Source organism: Aquarana catesbeiana, linkage group LG01, assembly GCF_042186555.1.
Source record: "Aquarana catesbeiana isolate 2022-GZ linkage group LG01, ASM4218655v1, whole genome shotgun sequence".
NCBI lineage: Eukaryota > Metazoa > Chordata > Amphibia > Anura > Ranidae > Aquarana > Aquarana catesbeiana.
This window is the reverse complement of record NC_133324.1, coordinates 951,276,180-951,296,785: the sequence shown is the minus strand read 5'-3', so window position 1 is coordinate 951,296,785 and position 20,606 is coordinate 951,276,180. Positions and strand designations below refer to the sequence as shown.

The following is a 20,606-nucleotide window of genomic DNA, read 5'->3' as shown; positions in this document are numbered from 1 at the left end:
GGGGTAGCCCCCCAAAACACCTTGTCCCCATGTTGATGAGGAAAAGGGCCTCATTCCCACAACCCTGGCCGGTGGTTGTGGGGGTCTGCGGGTGGGGGGCTTATCAGAATCTGGAAGCCCCCTTTAACAAGGGGACCCCCAGATCCCGCCCCCCTGTGTGAAATGGTAAGGGGGTACAAAAGTACCCCTACCATTTCACTAAAAAACTGTCAAAAATGTTAAAAATGACAAGAGACAGTTTTTGACAATACCTTTATTTAAATGCTTCTTCTTTCTTCTTTCTTCTATCTTCCTTCATCTTCTTCTTCTTCTTCTTCTTCTTCTTCTTCTGGTTCTTCTGGCTCTTCTGGTTCTTCCTCCGGTGTTCTCGTCCAGCATCTCCTCCGTGGCATCTTCTATCTTCTTCTCCTCGGGGCGCTCTGCACCCATGGCATGGGGGGAGGCTCCTGCTCTTCTCTTCATCTTCTTCTCTTCTTCTCTTCTTCTCTTCTTCTCTTCTTCATCTTCTTCTCCAGGCTGCTCCGCATCCATGCTGGCATGGAGGTAGGCTCCCGCTGTGTGACGCGTCTCCTCTTCTGACGGTTCTTAAATAACGGGGGGCGGGGCCACAGGGAAGTCCCTTCACGCCACCGTGCGTCAGAGGGGGCCCCCCCGTTATTTAAGAACCGTCAGAAGAGGAGACGCGTCACACAGCGAGAGCCTCCCTCCATGCCAGCATGGATGCGGAGCGGCCCGGAGAAGAAGATGAAGAAGAGAAGGAGAGAAGAAGATGAAGAAGAGAAGAAGATGAAGAGAAGAGCGGGAGCCTCCCCCCATGCCATGGGTGCGGAGCGGCCCGAGGAGAAGAAGATAGAAGACGCCGTGGAGGAGATACTGGACAAGAACACCGGAGGAAGAACCAGAAGAGCCCGAAGAACCAGAAGAAGAAGAAGAAGATGAAGTAAGATAGAAGAAAGAAGAAGCATTTAAATAAAGGAATTGTCAAAAACTGTCTCTTGTCATTTTTAACATTTTTGACAGTTTTTTAGTGAAATGGTAGGGGTACTTTTGTACCCCCTTACCATTTTACACAGGGGGGGTGGGATCTGGGGGTCTCCTTGTTAAAGGGGGCTTCCAGATTCCGATAAGCCCCCCCGCAGACCCCCACAACCACCGGCCAGGGTTGTGGGGATGAGGCCCTTGTCCTCATCAACATGGGGACAAGGTGTTTTGGGGGGCTACCCTAAAGCACCCTCCCAATGTTGAGGGCATGTGGCCTGGTACGGTTCAGGAGGGGGGGCGCTCTCTCGTCCCCCCTCTTTTCCTGCGGCCTGCCAGGTTGCATGCTCGTATAAGTGTCTGGTATGGATTTTTGGGGGGACCCCACGCCGTTTTTTTTTTTTAATTTTGGGGCGGGGTTCCCCTTAAAATCCATACCAGACCTGAAGGGTCTGGTATGGAATTTAGGGGGACCCCCACATCATTTTTTTTTTCATTTTGGTTCGGGGTTCCCCTGTGGGGAATTCCCATGCTGTTTTTATTAATGAACTTTTATGTGTATTGTCGGACCGGCCATGCAATAGCCACGAGTAGTTTTAAATGACTTTTTTCCTTTGAAATGTCATTTTGCTGTCAGACTGTTCTAAACATGGGAAACATGTGCCCCTTTACAGGCATACTATAGACACCCCCCAGCTACGAAATTTAAAGGGATATTACACTTTTATTGTTTGACTTTAAGCATTATTAAAATCACTGCTCCTGAAAAAACGGCTGTTTTTAAAACTTTTTTTTGCATTGATCCATGTCCCCTGGGGCAGGACCCAGGTCCCCAAACACTTTTTATGATAATAACTTGCATATAAGCCTTTAAAATTAGCACTTTTGATTTTTCATGTTCGTGTCCCATAGACTTTAACAGTGTTCGCGTGTTCGAACAAACTTTTTTCCTGTTTGCATGTTCTGGTGCAAACCGAACAGGGGGGTGTTCGGCTCATCCCTACTCTCAGCCCATTGGCTGAAAGAATTGATCAGGAGCCATTCGGCTGTTGCTTGTCCAACAGAAGCCGGCCTGAAGATGCCAGACGTAGTCTGACTAAACGGCGTTGTGTGGTCTTTTATATACATAATTTCCGGTAGACATGAGCACTGACAAAGAAAAATGTGTTCGTTTTCGTTTCATTTGTTTTTTTTGCTTTTTTTGGAAATTCGGAAATTCGAAAATTCAAAAATTTGGAAATCCGAAAATTCGAAATTCAGAAATTCGGAAATCCGAAAATTCGGATTTTCAAATTTCCGAATTTCAAATCTTTGGATTTTCGAATTTCCGAATTTTAGAATTTCTGAATTTTCTAATTTTTGAATTTCAGAATTTTCTAATTTCAGAATTTTCTAATTATGAATTTCTGAATTTTCAAATTTCAAGACTCACCAGACTTAATTGACTTCGAAATTCGGAAATTTGAAAATTCGGAAATTCGAAATTCGGAATTCGGAAATTCGGAAATTCAAAATTCAGAAATTTGGAAATTCGATATTTCAGGAATTTAAAGATTTCGGAATTAATGAATTTGTCAAAATTTGTTAAAAGCGAATTTGAAACTAAACGAATTGCACATTTTCCAATCAGCTGGAACGTAGGTGGAGCAATAACCGTCAATTCTCATACGATGCATGCTGATCCTTGTCTTCTTTGATGTAAGTGCAATACAACCTTTTTTGAATAAATTATTTGAATTACTGCCCCATGAGAGTGTTCTTTCCTCTCGCTCTCTATTTGGCAAAATTGGAGCTTTGAATATGCTATCTACATATATATTAAATGGATGACAACAGCGATTTGGATTCATTCCTGTGGCCTCATGTATGACATCTTGGATTTTCCAATATGCATAACTGGACTCCCTGTAATAGGGGTCAATTAAGTTTGGTGAGTGCATTGTGTGTCTGCATGGTGGTGGACTCACTGAGGAAGTTATTCATGTGTGGGATCTATACTAGACATGTGCGATTCGGTTCGTAACAAATAGATTTTAGTATCAAATTGGCAGTATTCGTACATTCGGATCAATCTGAACATCTGAATAGCTGAAAGAACCAAAATACGAAAATTACCAAAATTACGAATAAGCAAAATAACGAACACGCGAAAATAAGAACTTACGAACGGACAAACTTACGAAAATATGAAACTCCGAAACCGTAAAAGAAAGAAAATGACATCTATAACGAATGATTTACATTTCGTATTTTCAATCCTTTGTCTGTTCATAATTTGATATGTTCGTATTTTCATTAGTGTGTTCGTAATCTAGTTTCTTCTTCCATTCGTAATTTCGTTTCTTCGTGATCTCGGATCGTTCTTTTAAATGGACAGTGTAAGTGTATCTTAATATGTATGTTCGTAAGTTCTTTCAAATAGGCAGTGTATTAGTGAGTGATAGGGATGAGCCGAACACCCCCTGTTCGGTTCGCACCAGAACATGCGAACAGGAAAAAAGTTCGTTCGAACACGCGAACACCGTTAAAGTCTATGGGACACGAACATGAATAATCAAAAGTGCTAATTTTAAAGGCTAATATGCAAGTTATTGTCATAAAAAGTGTTTGGGGACCCGGGTCCTGCCCCAGGGGACATGGATCAATGCAAAAAAAAGTTTTAAAAACGGCCGTTTTTTCAGGAGCAGTGATTTTAATAATGCTTAAAGTCAAACAATAAAAGTGTAATATCCCTTTAAATTTCGTACCTGGGGGATGTCTATAGTATGCCTGTAAAGGGGCGCATGTTTCCTGTGTTTAGAACAGTCTGACAGCAAAATGACATTTTGAAGGAAAAAACTCATTTAAAACTACCCGCGGCTATTGCATTGCCGACAATACACATAGAAGTTCATTGATAAAAACGGCATGGGAATTCCCCAAAGGGGAACCCCGAACCAAAATTAAAAAAAAAAAATGACGTGGGAGTCCCCCTAAATTCCATACCAGGCCCTTCAGGTCTGGTATGGATATTAAGGGGAACGCCGGCCAAAATTAAAAAAAAAAAAATGACGTGGGGTTCCCCCTAAATTCCATACCAGACCCTTCAGGTCTGGTATGGATTTTAAGGGGAACCCCGCGCCAAAAAAAAAAAAAAAAATGCCGTGAGGTCCCCCCAAAAATCCATACCAGACCCTTATCCGAGCACGCAACCTGGCAGGCCGCAGGAAAAGAGGGGGGACGAGAGTGCGCCCCCCCCCTCATGAACCGTACCAGGCCACATGCCCTCAACATTGGGAGGGTGCTTTGGGGTAGCCCCCCAAAACACCTTGTCCCCATGTTGATGAGGACAAGGGCCTCATCCCCACAACCCTGGCCGGTGGTTGTGGGGGTCTGCGGGCGGGGGGGTTATCGGAATCTGGAAGCCCCCTTTAACAAGGGGACCCCCAGATCCCGGCCCCCCCGTGTGAAATGGTAAGGGGGTACAAAAGTACCCCTACCATTTCACTAAAAAACTGTCAAAAATGTTAAAAATGACAAGAGACAGTTTTTGACAATTCCTTTATTTAAATACTTCTTCTTTCTTCTATGTTCCTTCATCTTCTGGTTCTTCTGGTTCTTCTGGCTCTTCTGGTTCTTCCTTCGGCGTTCTCGTCCAGCATCTCCTCCGCGGCGTCTTCTATCTTCTTCTCCTCGGGCCGCTCCGCACCCATGGCATGGGGGGAGGCTCCCGCTCTTCTCTTCTTCTTCATCTTCTTCTCTTCTTCTCTTCTTCTCTTCTTCATTTTCTTCTCCGGGCCGCTCCGCATCCATGCTGGCATGAAGGGAGGCTCCCGCTGTGTGACGGCGCTCCTCGTCTGACAGTTCTTAAATAACGGGGGGCGGGGCCACCCGGTGACCCCGCCCCCTCTGACGCACGGGACATGACGGGACTTCCCTGTGGCATTCCCCGTGACGTCACAGGGAAGTCCCGTCAAGTCACCGTGCGTCAGAGGGGGGCGGGGTCACTGGGTGGCCCCGCCCCCCGTTATTTAAGAACTGTCAGACGAGGAGCGCCGTCACACAGCGGGAGCCTCCCGCCATGCCAGCATGGGTGCGGAGCGGCCCGGAGAAGAAAATGAAGAAGAGAAGAAGAGAAGAAGAGAAGAAGATGAAGAAGAAGAGAAGAGCGGGAGCCTCCCCCCATGCCATGGGTGCGGAGCGGCCCGAGGAGAAGAAGATAGAAGACGCCGCGGAGGAGATGCTGGACGAGAACGCCGGAGGAAGAACCAGAAGAGCCAGAAGAGCCAGAAGAACCAGAAGATGAAAGAAGATAGAAGAAAGAAGAAGTATTTAAATAAAGGAATTGTCAAAAACTGTCTCTTGTCATTTTTAACATTTTTGACAGTTTTTTAGTGAAATGGTAGGGGTACTTTTGTACCCCCTTACCATTTCACACAGGGGGGGGCCAGGATCTGGGGGTCCCCTTATTAAAGGGGGCTTCCAGATTCCGATAAGCCCCCCACCCGCAGACCCCCACAACCACCGGCCAGGGTTGTGGGGATGAGGCCCTTGTCCTCATCAACATGGGGACAAGGTGTTTTGGGGGGCTACCCCAAAGCACCCTCCCAATGTTGAGGGCATGTGGCCTGGTACGGTTCAGGAGGGGGGGGGCCGCACTCTCATCCCCCGCTCTTTTCCTGCGGCCTGCCAGGTTGCGTGCTCGGATAAGGGTCTGGTATGGATTTTTGGGGGGACCCCACGCCGTTTTTTTTTTTTTTTTTGGCGCGGGGTTCCCCTTAAAATCCATACCAGACCTGAAGGGTCTGGTATGGAATTTAGGGGGAACCCCACGTCATTTTTTTTTTAAAATTTTGGCCGGGGTTCCCCTTAATATCCATACCAGACCTGAAGGGCTTGGTATGGAATTTAGGGGGACTCCCACGTCATTTTTTGGTTCGGGGTTCCCCTTTGGGGAATTCCCATGCCGTTTTTATCAATGAACTTCTATGTGTATTGTCGGCAATGCAATAGCCGCGGGTAGTTTTAAATGAGTTTTTTCCTTCAAAATGTCATTTTGCTGTCAGACTGTTCTAAACACAGGAAACATGCGCCCCTTTACAGGCATACTATAGACACCCCCCAGGTACGAAATTTAAAGGGATATTACACTTTTATTGTTTGACTTTAAGCATTATTAAAATCACTGCTCCTGAAAAAACGGCCGTTTTTAAAACTTTTTTTTGCATTGATCCATGTCCCCTGGGGCAGGACCTGGGTCCCCAAACACTTTTTATGACAATAACTTGCATATTAGCCTTTAAAATTAGCACTTTTGATTTCTCCCATAGACTTTTAAAGGGTGTTCCGCGGCATTCGAATTTGCCGCGAACACCCCAAATTGTTCGCTGTTCGGAGAACTTGCGAACAGCCAATGTTCGAGACGAACATGAGTTCGACTCGAACTCGAAGCTCATCCCTAGTGAGTGATGTATCTAGCCAATCAGCTTATCCCTTTTGTGTAGGAGTCACACGGCATTACCGAATCCTTTTAGATTCAGTTGAGGAGGAGACGGAGTCCGGTCTGGTGACTGAGGGAGTGGATTGGAGTAAGTACAGGAGGACTTATTAGAAAATCAAGCCTAGGATTATTATTCTTTATTTCCTACGAAAGTACGAATCAACGAAAAAGGCAATCTCACAAAAGTAACAATTACTAAATAACGAGTAGTAGTACCGAATATACGAAAATTATTATATAACAAAATTAGGAATTACGAATCATTTTGTATCAACGAAAATAAAACCGTTACGAAAATACGAACAAGTCAGAATATGAAAATTCGCGTCCTACGAAATTATGAATCGTTACGAATCAACGGAAACGTAAAGAAACGAAACAACATTTTTGGTTGTGCACATGTCTAATCTATACATGGACTTCACAATTTATATGTATTTTTTATAATTTAAAAGAAGATGTATTTATTTTTTTTATTTATTCACTATTGTTTATTCACTATTGACATGTATGTTATAATATCAGAGAGCAGTTTCTTTGTTTCTTTTCTGTCGGACCGGCTGCCTTACACACATCCCGAATGTCGGACTTTTTAAAAATTTAACCGGCCGAGGTCGCCCGACATTTGTCCCGTGTGTACGGTGCTTAAGAGACTGGCAGTCTATCTTGCCCAGCAAGGTTTAGATTGGCAAACATACCCACCCAAAATTCTTTCCGCTTCCATGCCCCACTTAATGACCAGGCCGTTTTTTTGCGATACGGCACTGCGGTACTTTAACTGACAATTGCGCGGTCGCGCAACGCCATACCCAAAAAAAATTGACGTCCTTTTTTACCCACAAATAGAGCTTTCTTGTGGTGGCATTTGATCTCCTCTGCGGGTTTTTATTTTTTGCGCTATAAACAAAAAAAGGCCAACAATTTTGAAAAAAAAAAAATTCTTTACTTTCTGTTATAAAACAAATCCAATAAAACATGTAAAAAATCAAATGTCTTCATCAATTTAGGCCAATATGTATATTCTGGCAATATTAGACAATTCTGCTACATATTTTTGGTAAAAATAAATCCCAATAGGCATATATTGATTGAATTGGGCAATAGTTATCGCATCTACAAACTATGGGATATTTTTATGGCATTTTTTTTTTACTAGTAATGGTGGCGATCAGCGATTTTTAGCGGGATTGCGGCAGAAAAATCAGACATCTAACTGATTGCTACAGTGACCAGTGCTAAAAATATGCACTATCACTGTACTAATGACACTGGTAGGAAAGGGGTTAACATCAGGGGCGATCAAAGGGTTAAATGTGTTCCTAGGGGGTGCTTGCTATCTGTGGGGGGGGTGTTGCTCTGACTGGGTGAAGACAGGAATCTGTGTTCACGATCTTCTCCCCCTGTCAGAACGGTGATCTGCCTTGTTTACATAGGCAGATCGCTGTTCTGCCTCACTCAGGAACAATCGTGGGAGGCCGGCAGACAACAGTTCCGCTGATTGGCCTCTTCTCTGTCCAATCAGTGCTCGATCGCACCTCCGGCAGTGTGTGCGACCCCTAGTGGCTATCGCAAAATGACATACAGGTACCACCCACCAACAGAGCCGACCTGCTGCAGTACATGTACGTTAGGCGGTCGGCAAGTGGTTAAGGGAGATTCTTATGCACAAAAGCAAATACAAAATGTGTGAGCCCCCCTAAAAACCCATCCATCTTCATTTAATCATGTATCCAGGCTGACCAGAAAAGGGGAGGGGGGAAGCATGATGCACTGAACCTCACCCCCCCACCCCCCTCCTGGAACCTACTTCTGTTTTTTTTTTTTAACTTTTAATTTAAACTTCTTTCAGGTGTACTTGTGTTTTGTCATATAAAAAAATGCAAAATTGAAGAAAGAAAACAGCTTTATTTGATTTTTATATAAACTGTGCTATTCTTTGTTTCACAATCATAATTTAAGGGTCATTTGAAACAGGAAAAAAAATAAAATAAAATTTATAAATTTTTTTCTACAGTAAAGCCTCGTACACACGATCGGATTGTTGGCCAACAAAACCGTGGAATTTTGTCTGAAGGGTATTGGCCCAAACTTGTCTTGCATACATACGGCCACACAATTGTTGGCCAACAATTACGAACGTACTACGTGGTTTTTCAGCTCCTTAGCGCCACCCTTTGGGCTCCTTCTGCTAATTTCGTGTTAGTAGAAGTTTGGTGAGTGTTGATTCGCGCATTTCAGTTTGCGTTTTTCATTTTTCGTTTTTCATTTAGTTCTTCTCATTTTGTGCTTTTCAGTTTGTTTAGATTGTCATCCAGACATGTTGCGGAATCGGAGGAGATAACGTGTTATTGATTATTGGCCTTGGAGTTATTGCTTTGACATTATTTTTCTGGTTGAATAATAATGATTTGATTTGGTATATTTTCTATATTTTTGGATTCATAGAATGCACTTTTTGGTTAAGTTCTATTGGCAGATAGCATGTCTAATTTTATTTGTTTTCTTTTTTTTAATGCACAATAAAAAAAATTGTGTAGAATAATACTTGGCTGTGCGTTTTACTTCAAATGACAGTGTGGGAGTAGGAAGTTACATTTAAAAAATACAATGTAAAATTGACAAGGGACACCAACATAGCTGTATCTTTGATCTTAAAAACTACGGGATAATGGTGATGTGGTAACTTGCCCAAATTAAAAAAAAAACAAAAAACATAATATTATTCTTGATATCACTAGAAAAAAAAGCCTTTGAAAATTAATTTACAATAACTCCATCAGTATCACCAGCAAAGCAGCTTCATTATTATCCCATTAAAGAAGAAGATAATTGTGCGCTGCATTTCCAGATTTCCTAATTCGCCGCGTCACGAATGTTAATTCTCCATTACGAACGCTAGTTTACAAGAACGACCGCTTCTGCTTCCGGGCATGCGTGTTTGTACTTTGGACTTTTATCCGACGGACTTGTGTACACGCGCTTGAAAAATCCGACAACACACATTTGTCCGTGGAAAGTCCGACAACAATTGTCCGATGGACATACATACAGTCAGATTTACCGCCAACAGCCTGTCATCGAACATTTCCCGTCAGAAAGTCCGATCGTGTGTACGCGGCTTAACACTTTTTTTTTAACCACTTCAAGACAAAGCCTAGTTCTAAGATTTGATGCTTAAAAAATCTGTATTTTTTGCTAAAAGATTACCCCCAAACATTATATATATTTTCTTAGTGGAAAAAAATGTCGGTCATTGCAATATTTACCGTATGTCACACTGTATTTGCGCAGAGGTCTTTCAAATGCAATTTTTTGGGAAAAAATATACTTGTTATACAATGAATATAAAAAAAAATTAACCAGTAAAGTTAGCCCTAATTTTTTTATATACAGTATCTCACAATAGTGAGTACACCCCTCACAGCTATTAGTGTCTAAACCGCTTGAAACAAAAGTGAGTACACCCCCCTAAGTAAAAATTAGACATGTGCGATTTGTTTTGTTTTAAATTAAAATTTGGACAAATTTATGTTTACATCCGAATTTCCGAATTACAATAGTACCGAATTTAAATGAATCCGAAATAACGAAAAAAAAAAAAATAGGATGAAATTCGAATTCTAATCATTTTCAAATCGTTTTTGAATACTTTTTGAATACTTTTCAAATTCAAATCATTTTTCAATTGCCAAAGAGAATAAAATAGAACAAAAAAATAAATAAATTATAGACTAGAAAAGAAAATAACAGAAAATTAGACACATGCGATTCGTTTTGTTTCAAATTAAAATTTGTACGAATTTTTGTTTACATCCGAATTTCTGAATTACAATAGTACCGAATTTAAATGAATCCGAAATAACAAGAAAAAGAATTCGGACGAAATTCGAATTCTAATAGTTTTCGAATACTTTTCAAATAGTTTTCGAATTCGAATCGTTTTTCAATTTCCAAAGAGAATAAAATAGAATAAAAAAATAAATAACTTATAGATTAGAAAAGAATATAACAGAAAATAAAACAATATACCGTATTTATCGGCGTATAACACACACTTTTTCCCCCTTAAAATAGGGGGAAAATCCTGTGTGCGTGTTATACGCCGATATAGTCTGCCACCGAGGGGAAGGAGGAGACGAGCGCTGCCGAAATAGAGCCGAATCTCCTATGTACTCGGCTCGGCGTCACGCCCAGTCCTGCCCCCTGGACGGCTCCTAGCATGGATGTCCCGGCATTGGACCGGCGTTGTGTCCATCATAGGATCCAGGCCAAGGGGCGGGACTGAGCGAGATGTCGAGCCGAGTACACAGGAGATCCGGCTCTATTTCGGCAGCGCTCGGCCCCTCCTTCCCCTCGGTGACGGCATCTACAATACTACAGGGACTAGTGATTCCCGTAGTGCACAAGTAAGTTGCACCATAGTATATACTACATCCATGTGTACACCATCCATCCTCTGCTGCCCCCTAACTTCTGAGTCACTGAGGAACATACAGCTATAAGCCAGAGTACTCACATACACAGATCAGTCCCACTGGCCTCGATTACACTCAGTTAATGTGCTGCCTGTACTTGCTGTGCGTGCTTCCACATGCTGATAACAGTGCAATATATGGGCTGTGTCTTCTACTAAGGCATGGAGATTTATCATGATGAGATGCTCACTGACCATTATTTTGCTTCAAAGTGGTTTATTTTTTTTAAAAAGTTTTTTTCGCTGAAACTTCCCTCTTAAATTGGGGTGCGTGTTGTACACCGGCACGTGTTATACGCCGATAAATATGGTAATATATTTAGCTATATTATTTTCTATTCTATTTTTTTTCTATGCTATTCCTTTATTTTCTATTCTATTTTATTCTCTTTGGGAATTAGAAAACGATTCGAATTTGAAAACTTTTCGAATTCGAAAAACTATTTGAAATTGAGTTGAAAACTTTTTGAATCCATCCAAATTCAAAACATTTGAATCAATTCAAAAACTAATAGATGAAACAAATTCCGAAAATGAATTAAACTAATGAAACAAATTTAACGAAACAAATTTATGTAAATAACGAATCGAAACAAAACAAAACACATTTTTTCGTTCTGCACATGTCTAGTGAAAATGTCCAAATTGGGCCCAAAGTGTCAATATTTCGTGTGGCTGTCATTATTTTCTAGCACTGCCTTAACCCTCTTGGGCATGGCGTTCACCAGAGCTTCACAGGTTGCCACTGGAGTCCTCTTCCACTCCTCCATGACGACATCACAGAGCTGGTGGATGTTAGAGACCTTGCGCTCCTCCACCTTCCGTTTGAGGATGCCCCACAGATGCTCAATAGGCTTTAGGTCTGGAGACATGCTTGGCCAGTCCATCACCTTTACCCTCAGCTTCTTTAGCAAGTCAGTGGTCATCTTGGAGATGTGTTTGGAGGTGTGTTTGGGGTCGTTATCATATTGGAATACTGCCCTGCGGCCCAGTCTCCGAAGGGAGGGGATCATGCTCTTCTTCAGTATGTCAAAGTACATGTTGCCATTCATGGTTCCCTCAATGAACTGTAGCTCCCCAGTGCCAGCAGCACTCATGCAGCCCCAGACCATGACATTCCCACCACCATGCTTGACTGTAGACAAGACACACTTGTCTTTGTACTCCTCACCTGGTTGCTGCCACACACGCTTGACACCATCTGAACCAAAAAAGATTATCTTGGTCTCATCAGACCACAGGACATGTGTCCAGTGATCCATGTCCTTAGTCTGCTTGTCTTCAGCAAACTGTTTGCGGGCTTTCTTGTGCATCATCTTTAGAAGAGGCTTCCTTCTGGGAAGACAGCTATGCAGACCAATTTGATGCAGTGTGCAGCGTATGGTCTGAGCACTGACAGGCTGACCCCCCACCCCTTCAACCTCTGCAGTAATGCTGCCAGGTTTCATACGTCTATTTCACAAAGACAACCTCTGGATATGACGCTGAGAACGTGCACTCAACTTCTTTTGTCGACCATGGCGAAGCCTGTTCTGAGTGGAACCTGTCCTGTTAAACCTCTGTATGGTCAGAAACAAATTTGTGAGGTCAGGCACTGATGTTGGACGAAAAGGCCTGGCTCGCAGTCTGCACTCTAATTCATTCCAAAGGTGTTCTATCGAGTTGAGGTCAGGACTCTTTTCAAGTTCCTCCACCCCAAACTCGCTCATCCATGTCTTTATGGACCTTGATTTGTGCACTGGTGCGCAGTCATGTTGGAACAGGAAGGGGCCATCCCCAAACTGTTCCCACAAGGTTGGGAGCGTGAAATTGTCCAAAATGTCTTGGTATGCTGACGCCTTAAGAGTTCCCTTCACTGCAACTAAGTCTTCATGCTTCCTTCAACACACAAGCATGCTTTTCCTGGTTCATTCAGTGGAGACACCAATATCTGTATGGGTTAGCTACTTTTCCCCATAAATTGTGTTGTGTCAATCGGGCCATTTCTTGGCTTCTCTCTTGGCATGGACGGGATATTTCCTGCCTCAGCCCTGGGTCAGATACTGCCTGCGACACCCTCCTTCCCCCCTTTATAAGCCGGACCATTTCTTTAACTGACTTTTATAGATATCCTTGGCATACTCCTGACAAGTGGCCGTGATCCATGAAATGCATAAAGTTATCAATAATGTCAAGATGGTCTGATTTCTACATTTTAACTCATTTTGTACCACCCAAGTAAATTTGATCATGTACTTGTATATCCATGTTATACCAATCATGTGTTATGTCGGCTCTTTTCAATGGCCTTTTATGACTATATTACACCATGAATTTTGAGGATACGAATTGTCCATTTTTTATATGTTAATACATTTTCTACTCTACATACTCTTTGTATTACCATGATGTAACATGTTTCATTTAAAGTCCCATGACCAATTTTCTCCTTTGCATATATGTTATAAGAGATGGAGGCATGTCACTTTGGTTGTGACAGGTTACATCTTTCTTTCTTCACTGGAACTAAGGGGCCAAGCCCAACACCTGAAAAATAACCCCACATCATAACCCCCCCTCCACCAAATGATTTGGACCAGTGAACAAAGCAAGGTCCATAAAGACATGGATGAGCACGTTTGGGGTGGAGGAACTTGACTGGCCTGCACAGAGTCCTGACCTCAACCCCATAGAACACTATGCGACTGTGAGCCAGGCCTTCTCATCCAACATCAATGCCTGACCTCACAAATGCGCTCCCGGAAGAATGGTCAAACATTCCCATAGACACACTCCTAAACCTCGTGGACAGCCTTCCCAGAAGAGTTGAAGCTGTTATAGCTGCAAAGAGTGGACCAACTCAATATTAAACCCTACGGACTTAGACTGGGATGCCATTAACTGGTTGCCACCCGGCCAGCATCAAATCACGGTGGGGTGGTGCGGCTCTCGTTCTAGGACGACGTCATATGATGGCGTCCCAGAACGCCCGCTCTCGTGCGACCGCGGCGGCAATCACGGTCACGCCGTGTTGCTAGGACACGGCGCGACCCCGATCTCTGTGAAGAGCTCGGCTCTTTAACCATGTGATCGGCTGTGTCCAATCACAGCCTGTCACATGTAAACAAGGAAGTGCAGGTAATCGGCGCTCCTCGTCTCACACTGACAGAGTGTGTGGCGAGGAGAGACGATCAGCGGCATCTCCAAGCAGGGGGACATATAGGAATGTAATCAGGGCACTGATCATCAGTGCCCTGATTACAGTATAGTAAAACAGTGTCAACATACAGTGCCCAACCAGTGCCCACCAATGCCAGCAATCAGTGCCCACAAGTGCCACCAATCAGTGCCCATTAGCAATGCCAGTCAGTGCTGGCAATCAGTGCTGCCTATCAGTGCTGCTCAGTGCTGCCCATCAATGCCCATCACTGCCCATCAGTGTCACCCATCAGTGCAACCAATCAGTGCCCATCAGTACCACCTATCCATGCCACCTATCCGTTCCGCCTATCTGTGCCCACCAGTGCTGCCTATCAGTGCCCACCAGTGCCGCCTATCAGTGCCCATCAGTGCCACCTATTAGTGCCCATCAGTGCCACCTAACAGTGCCCATCAGTGCTCATCATTCCCACATATCAGTGCCACCTATCAGTGCCCATAAGTGCAGCATATTAGTGCCTCCTCATCAGTGCCACCTCATCAGTGTCCATAAGTGCCACCTCATAAATGCCCACCAGTTCAGCCTATCAGTGCCCATCAGTGCACATCAGTGAAGGCGAAAAAGATTGCATCGCATGCTAGCCCATTATTTTCCACTTACCTGCAAACGAAGCCCGCAATGTCCCCGTTGGTGGAAGCATCCATCTTCACCCCTCTTCCTTCCGGGGCCGCGGACTCCGGCTCTGTGACTGGCCGGAGCCGCATGGTGTCACTCCCGTGCATACGTGCGGGAGCCGTCAGTCACGGCACACGCTGGAGGAAGATCCTTCACTGCGAATGCAACAATTACATCATCGGCGCATTGTACATGAAATATCTCCTGAAGGGCGCACGTTCAGGAGAGATTTTCAATACATATAGGTAAGCCTTATTATAGGCCTATCTATATGTAAATATGTCTCATGGGGGTTGACAACCACTTTAAGGAAAGAGTAATGCCCGGTACACACGGTCTGACTTTGTTCGGACATTCCGACAACAAAATCCTAGGATTTTTTCCGACGGATGTTGGCTCAAACTTGTCTTGCATACACACGGTCACACAAAGTTGTCGGAAAATCCAATCGTTCTGAATGCGGTGACGTAAAACACGTACGTCGGGACTATAAACGGGGCAGTGGCCAATAGCTTTCATCTCTTTATTTATTCTGAGCATGGCACTTTGTCCGTCGGATTTGTGTACACACGATCGGAATTTCTGACAACAGATTTTGTTGTCGGAAAATTTTATATCCTGCTCTCAAACCTTGTGTGTCGGAAAATTCGATGGAAAATGTGTGATGGAGCCTACACACGGTCGGAATTTCCGACAACAAGGTCCTATCACACATTTTCCGTCAGAAAATTCGACCGTGTGTACGGGGTATAATTGTTGAATAAACAGGCCCGTAGCAGAAATGCTTAAATTGTTCTGATCCATGGGGCTGATCAGATGTGAGATCTGAAGTGGTTAACATAATGCTATTACATACAGTACATAAAAACATATCTATATATATATACATTGTAGACCCTTCACGTGTGTGTATAGCTCATCTCTGTTCATCTCTCGTCTCTGTTCAGGTGGGCACATATGAATGCTGATGCACCCAGAAAGATCCAAACAATAGTTATAGAAAGAAACCAAGCAAAGTTCAACACAGTAAAGGGAAAAGGCCATTCATACTCCACACAAAGCACAATGTCAGCATGTGAGTGTGTAAGCAGTAAAGGACGTATATAAGGGCCATAGACATCCCAGCAATTACTGGTGTAAACGAATAGTAGCACGGTGACAAATCAAGCAAAATGGGAAAGGTGAGTTTATAAAAACAATTATTTTTTTTGGACTAAAAATAAAGGCTGACTTTTTCCAATACTTTTTTTAATTTAAATTGTTTTTGTAATTAATGTTGTTTTTGTTGCTGTCTTTGGTAAATTTTCCATCCTTTCCTTTTTATTTGGCAAGTGTCTGACAAAGCAAGTGAAGGCAAATTCTCCTGCTCTACAAGACTCTGGTCCGGCCGCACCTAGAGTATACTGTCTAGTTCTGGGCACCAGTGCACCACCAAATGGAGCGAGTACAAAGAAGGGCAACAAAGCTAATAAAGGGTCTGGAGGATATTAGTTATGAGGAAAGGTTGCGAGCACTGAACTTATTGTCTCTGGAGAAGAGACGCTTGAGAGAGGATATGATTTCAATATACAAATACCATACTGGTGACCCCACAATAGGGATAAAACTTTTTCGAGGCAGGGAGTTTAACAAGACTCGTTGCCACTCATTCAAATTTGAAGAAAAGAGGTTTAATCAAACTACATAGAGGGTTCTTTACTGTAAGAGCGGCAAGGTTGTGGAATTCCCTTCCACAGGTGGTGGTTTCAGCGGGGGGAATCAATAGTTTCAAGAAGCTATTAGATAATCACCTGAACGACCACAACATACAGGGATATACAATGTAATACTGACATATAATCACACACATAGGTTGGACTTGATGGACTTGTGTCTTTTTTCGACCTCACCTACTATGTAACTATGTAACTAAACATTGATGGCAATATAAACAATCCTTCTAACAGAGTATGGAAAGGTTAGAGCCTCTGCCAGGATTTTATTGCTTTTCGGGTGTTGGAGCGCTGAACCTTGTGGTGATTTGTTGTAATGTTACATGTGGTATGAGGAGGTTGCTTCTCCAACAACTGCGACCCTCAGAGGAATTTACTAAAAAAAAAAATTTAAAAGATGGGAGCACCGCATTAGTTCTTTAGTACCCCCTTGTGGACATAGTTGGTTAATGTAGGTAAATTTAGTTGGGCTTCACTATAGCCTATGAAGCCAGGTTATTAAGGGTCATGTAAAGGTCTCAGTCACCTCCCCCTGGCTTCAGGAAGCTTCTAGAAGGTCCCAGAACTTAGTGGGCGGAAGGGTGGAGAGTTCAGCCTGAATGTTCATGGGGACTCAACTAACCCCTGGGGGAAGGACCAACCAGTAGGTAGAGAGTGCCCTTTAGGTATTCGGGAGACTGGCCATGTTGGGAGAGAGTCCAGGATCCAGAGTCCTGGAGGGGACCCCGGTGCTGGGGGGGGCTCTGCCTCCAGGTATAAGTGTGCTGCTGAGAGAGAGAGGGGGAGAAGAAAACGAGCCAGAGACTTCCCCACCCCATGCATTCTCAGTCAGGCTTGGCTGTGACAACATGCCAGCGAGAGGGACCTTAACAGAAGAAGGTCTGGAGAGAAGTTGCCATATTTGCTCCAGGAATGGACTGAGTGAGTGATCTCTATTTGTTAACCCCCCCGCCCCAAGCCTACAAGGGAGAAAACATCCAGGTGCAAGACTTAGCTAGTTTTCAGGAGGGACAGAGCTTAGTCTACCTTCATACCTGCTGGGAACATTTCAAGTATTGAGCTGCATGCCTTAAGATTTCTTTTAGTGGGAAAAGATTAAGATTCCCAAGATTCCCACAGTTAGTTTTGGAAGTTTTCTTAAAGGAGTACAGCCTGGGAATTTGTGCTGGGAGTCAGCAATTTTTATCCAGTTTGTCCTCACGGCACCCCATACTTCCCTAAACCTGTCCAAGTTACATCCCCTAAAAAAAAAAAAAAAAAATATCAAAACCAAGCCAAGGGACTGAATTATTGACTAATAAGTGCTTGCCAAAAATGGGTGTTTCCTGGCTGTGCAGGAGAAGGGGGACCCAACGGCCCTTTAGGGGCTAGGGCTACAGTTCACACATTCCAAAAAATACTTTTTTCTTCATCAAAAACAAATGTGTTTTGGGGACTTTGTCAGGGCTAGAATCAAGAAAAAAAAGCTATATGTATATACAGGGATAATTACCCCAATGTACTCTCATTGAAACTAAAAGCACAATGCTCCTTGACTCTTTGACTGAGGTTTCACTTCAAAGAGAAAATTAGAAATAATCACAAAATTATATGAATAATGATAATTGCCAGGGGAGAAACACTGACAATGAAAATTGTAGTGCCCATTGGTGTTGAGTTGAAGAATGCTCCTTATGTTGGTGGTCAGTGGAAAAGTGCCTCCTTAAATTGGTGGTCAGCATAGTGTTCCCTTACTGTAATGGTCAGTGTGACTCCTTAGTTTAATGGTCAGTGGGTCACCATTACTATACTGATATAAATTAAAAAGTGTCCCCCCTTACCAATAGCTAAAAAAGATCACTGATGTCAATAATGACTGAGAGACAGATATTGCTCATTGTTCAAGGAACCACTGGCAACCTCCGAAGAAACCCTCGATGAGAAAGACTGACATAGTGTGACATGAAATCTAACCAATAAGGCTTTAAACAAAGATCAAAGTCTAACAGAGGTTTGAACTCTTCCCCACCCTGATAAAAAATAAAAATGTTTTGTCTAATGTTAAGCTTTAATATTTATCTAACTGTGATCTTGTGTGTGCTCAGCTGAGTTTTTAGGTTTATATATTGAGTGTGGAACATTCCTTCATTTTTTTTTGACAATCAAGAAGTAAAATTCATTTCACGGCTTATACGAATAAATGTCTACCCTTTTATTCCATTAGATCATCTTTTACGAAGACAAGAACTTCCAGGGTCGCTCTTACGAGTGTAGCTCTGAATGTCCCGACCTGTCCTCATACTTCAGACGCTGCAACTCCATCCGCGTGGAAAGTGGAAACTGGATCCTGTATGAGCAACCCAACTACAGAGGACACCAGTACTTCCTCCATAGAGGAGAGTATCCTGACTTCCAGCAATGGATGGGTTACAATGACTCCATTAGGTCTGTGCGTCTGAGCCCCCAGGTAATACAATGCAGTACAATGTGAATTAAAGCATACCGCTGCCCCTAGTCATGTGACAAATCTCCTGTGTAGCCAGCTTAGGATCTTGACGCCTGTGATCCATCTTACACTGTAATGCTGCGTACACACGGTCGGATTTTCCGACGGGAAATGTTGGCTGTGAGCTTGTTGGCGGTAAGTCCGACCGTGTGTATGCTCCATCGAACATTTGTTGTCAGACTTGCCACCAGCAAATGTTGGCTAGCAGGTTTTAAAATTTTCCGCCAACAAATGTTTCTTGTCGGACTTTCTGATCATGTGTACACAAGTCTGTCGGACAAAAGTCCACGCATGTTCGGAATCAAGCACGAGCTGGAAGCGCTCGGTCTTGTAAAACTAGCGTTCGTAATGGAGATATCACGTACGTCTCGTGTGTCACTACGTTCGTAATTGTTGGCCAACATTTGTGTGACCGTGTGTATGCAAGACAAGTTGGAGCCAAAATCCTTCTAACAAAAATCCACGGTTTTGTTGTCAGAAAGTCCGATTGTGTGTACGAGGCATAAGTCTTAAGATATGTCAAAACAACACAGACCAAAAATGCCTAACAAAATAAATAAATAATACATATGAGGGGTCTTCAAAAAGTTTCCACACTTTTAAATTTCCATTGGAAACAGTGAGGGCGCGGAGTTTTGCTGATAGCATTAAAAAGATACGAGGCTAGGAAAAATGCATCGCAAAGGAAGGTGACTATGCAGAAAAGTGATATATTTTTTCATGAAATTCGTAATAAAGAGAGTTAAACAAAAGTGTAGAACATTTTTGAAAAATCCATATATATATATAGGCACTGGAAGTGAGAGAAGAAAACTCCGAAGTGAGAAAATTGTTAGTGTTGATGTTTGACTGCTTGGTTAATTTCAAGTTTTGTTTCCTTCTTTAGCACCAAGGTTCCTTTAGAATCAGGATTTATGAGAGAGAAGACTTCAAAGGTCAGATGATGGAGTTCACTGAGGATTGCCCTCATGTCTATGAGAGATTCCGCTACAATGACATTAATTCTTGCCATGTCCATGATGGCTACTGGATGTTCTATGAGGAGCCCAACTATAGAGGACGTCAGTATTACCTGAGACCTGGAGAGTACAGGAGATACACCGACTGGGGAGCCACAAGTCCCAGAATTGGGTCCTTCAGACGTCTCCATCATCTCTATTAAATGTTTAAAAACATTTTAAGTTTTCTGCTAGACAATAAACTTGATAAAGACATTTTTTTCTGTTTGTTTTTTATGCAATGTTGATTTGATGAGATGAGAATTTGTAAAGTGCAGCAACCCATACAAGCGGTCAAAAGCCACTTTTAGTCAGAGACACAATCATCTACAGTATATGACTATATACGGTAGACTGGATGAGAGTCGCTCTTCATTTTATTGTCAAAGCTTTAAGTGGTTGTAACAAGTATATAGGAAAAGAGGAGTGAGATTTTCGAGGTGCAATTTGATTTGAAAAATAGTAGTAACAACTATACTATATAAGAAAGTTTTTTTATTGTTTTAGAAAAAAAAATAATAAAATTTTATAAAAAATTACAGCAGTTTGGCAAGTACAATCAATAGGTATTTATGGATACAGCATAAATAGATACAGTTCCCAACATGTTCCACCCATATATCAGGCTTCTTCAGGGGATGCTGTCCAAGAAAACGGTACAAGCCT

General features: G+C 42.8%; 1 protein-coding gene across 1 annotated transcript; it reads left to right on the top strand.

Moving 5' to 3' along the window:
* The first annotated feature begins 15,879 nt into the window (after window positions 1-15,879).
* On the top strand, window positions 15,880-20,150 carry LOC141126456 (gamma-crystallin-3-like). Its single transcript, XM_073612400.1, has 3 exons — window positions 15,880-15,926; window positions 18,661-18,903; window positions 19,829-20,150. Exons 1-3 carry the CDS (start codon window positions 15,918-15,920, stop codon window positions 20,102-20,104), a joined length of 528 nt encoding a protein of 175 aa, XP_073468501.1. The 5' UTR covers window positions 15,880-15,917; the 3' UTR covers window positions 20,105-20,150.
* Window positions 20,151-20,606: the final 456 nt, after the last annotated feature.

What these genes read in the sequence shown, in the direction of transcription:
- LOC141126456 (XM_073612400.1), top strand. An exon ending in CTGTGCGTCTGAGCCCCCAG is followed by an intron (nt 18,904 to 19,828) that starts GTAATACAATGC and finishes TTCCTTCTTTAG; the next exon opens with CACCAAGGTTCCTTTAGAAT.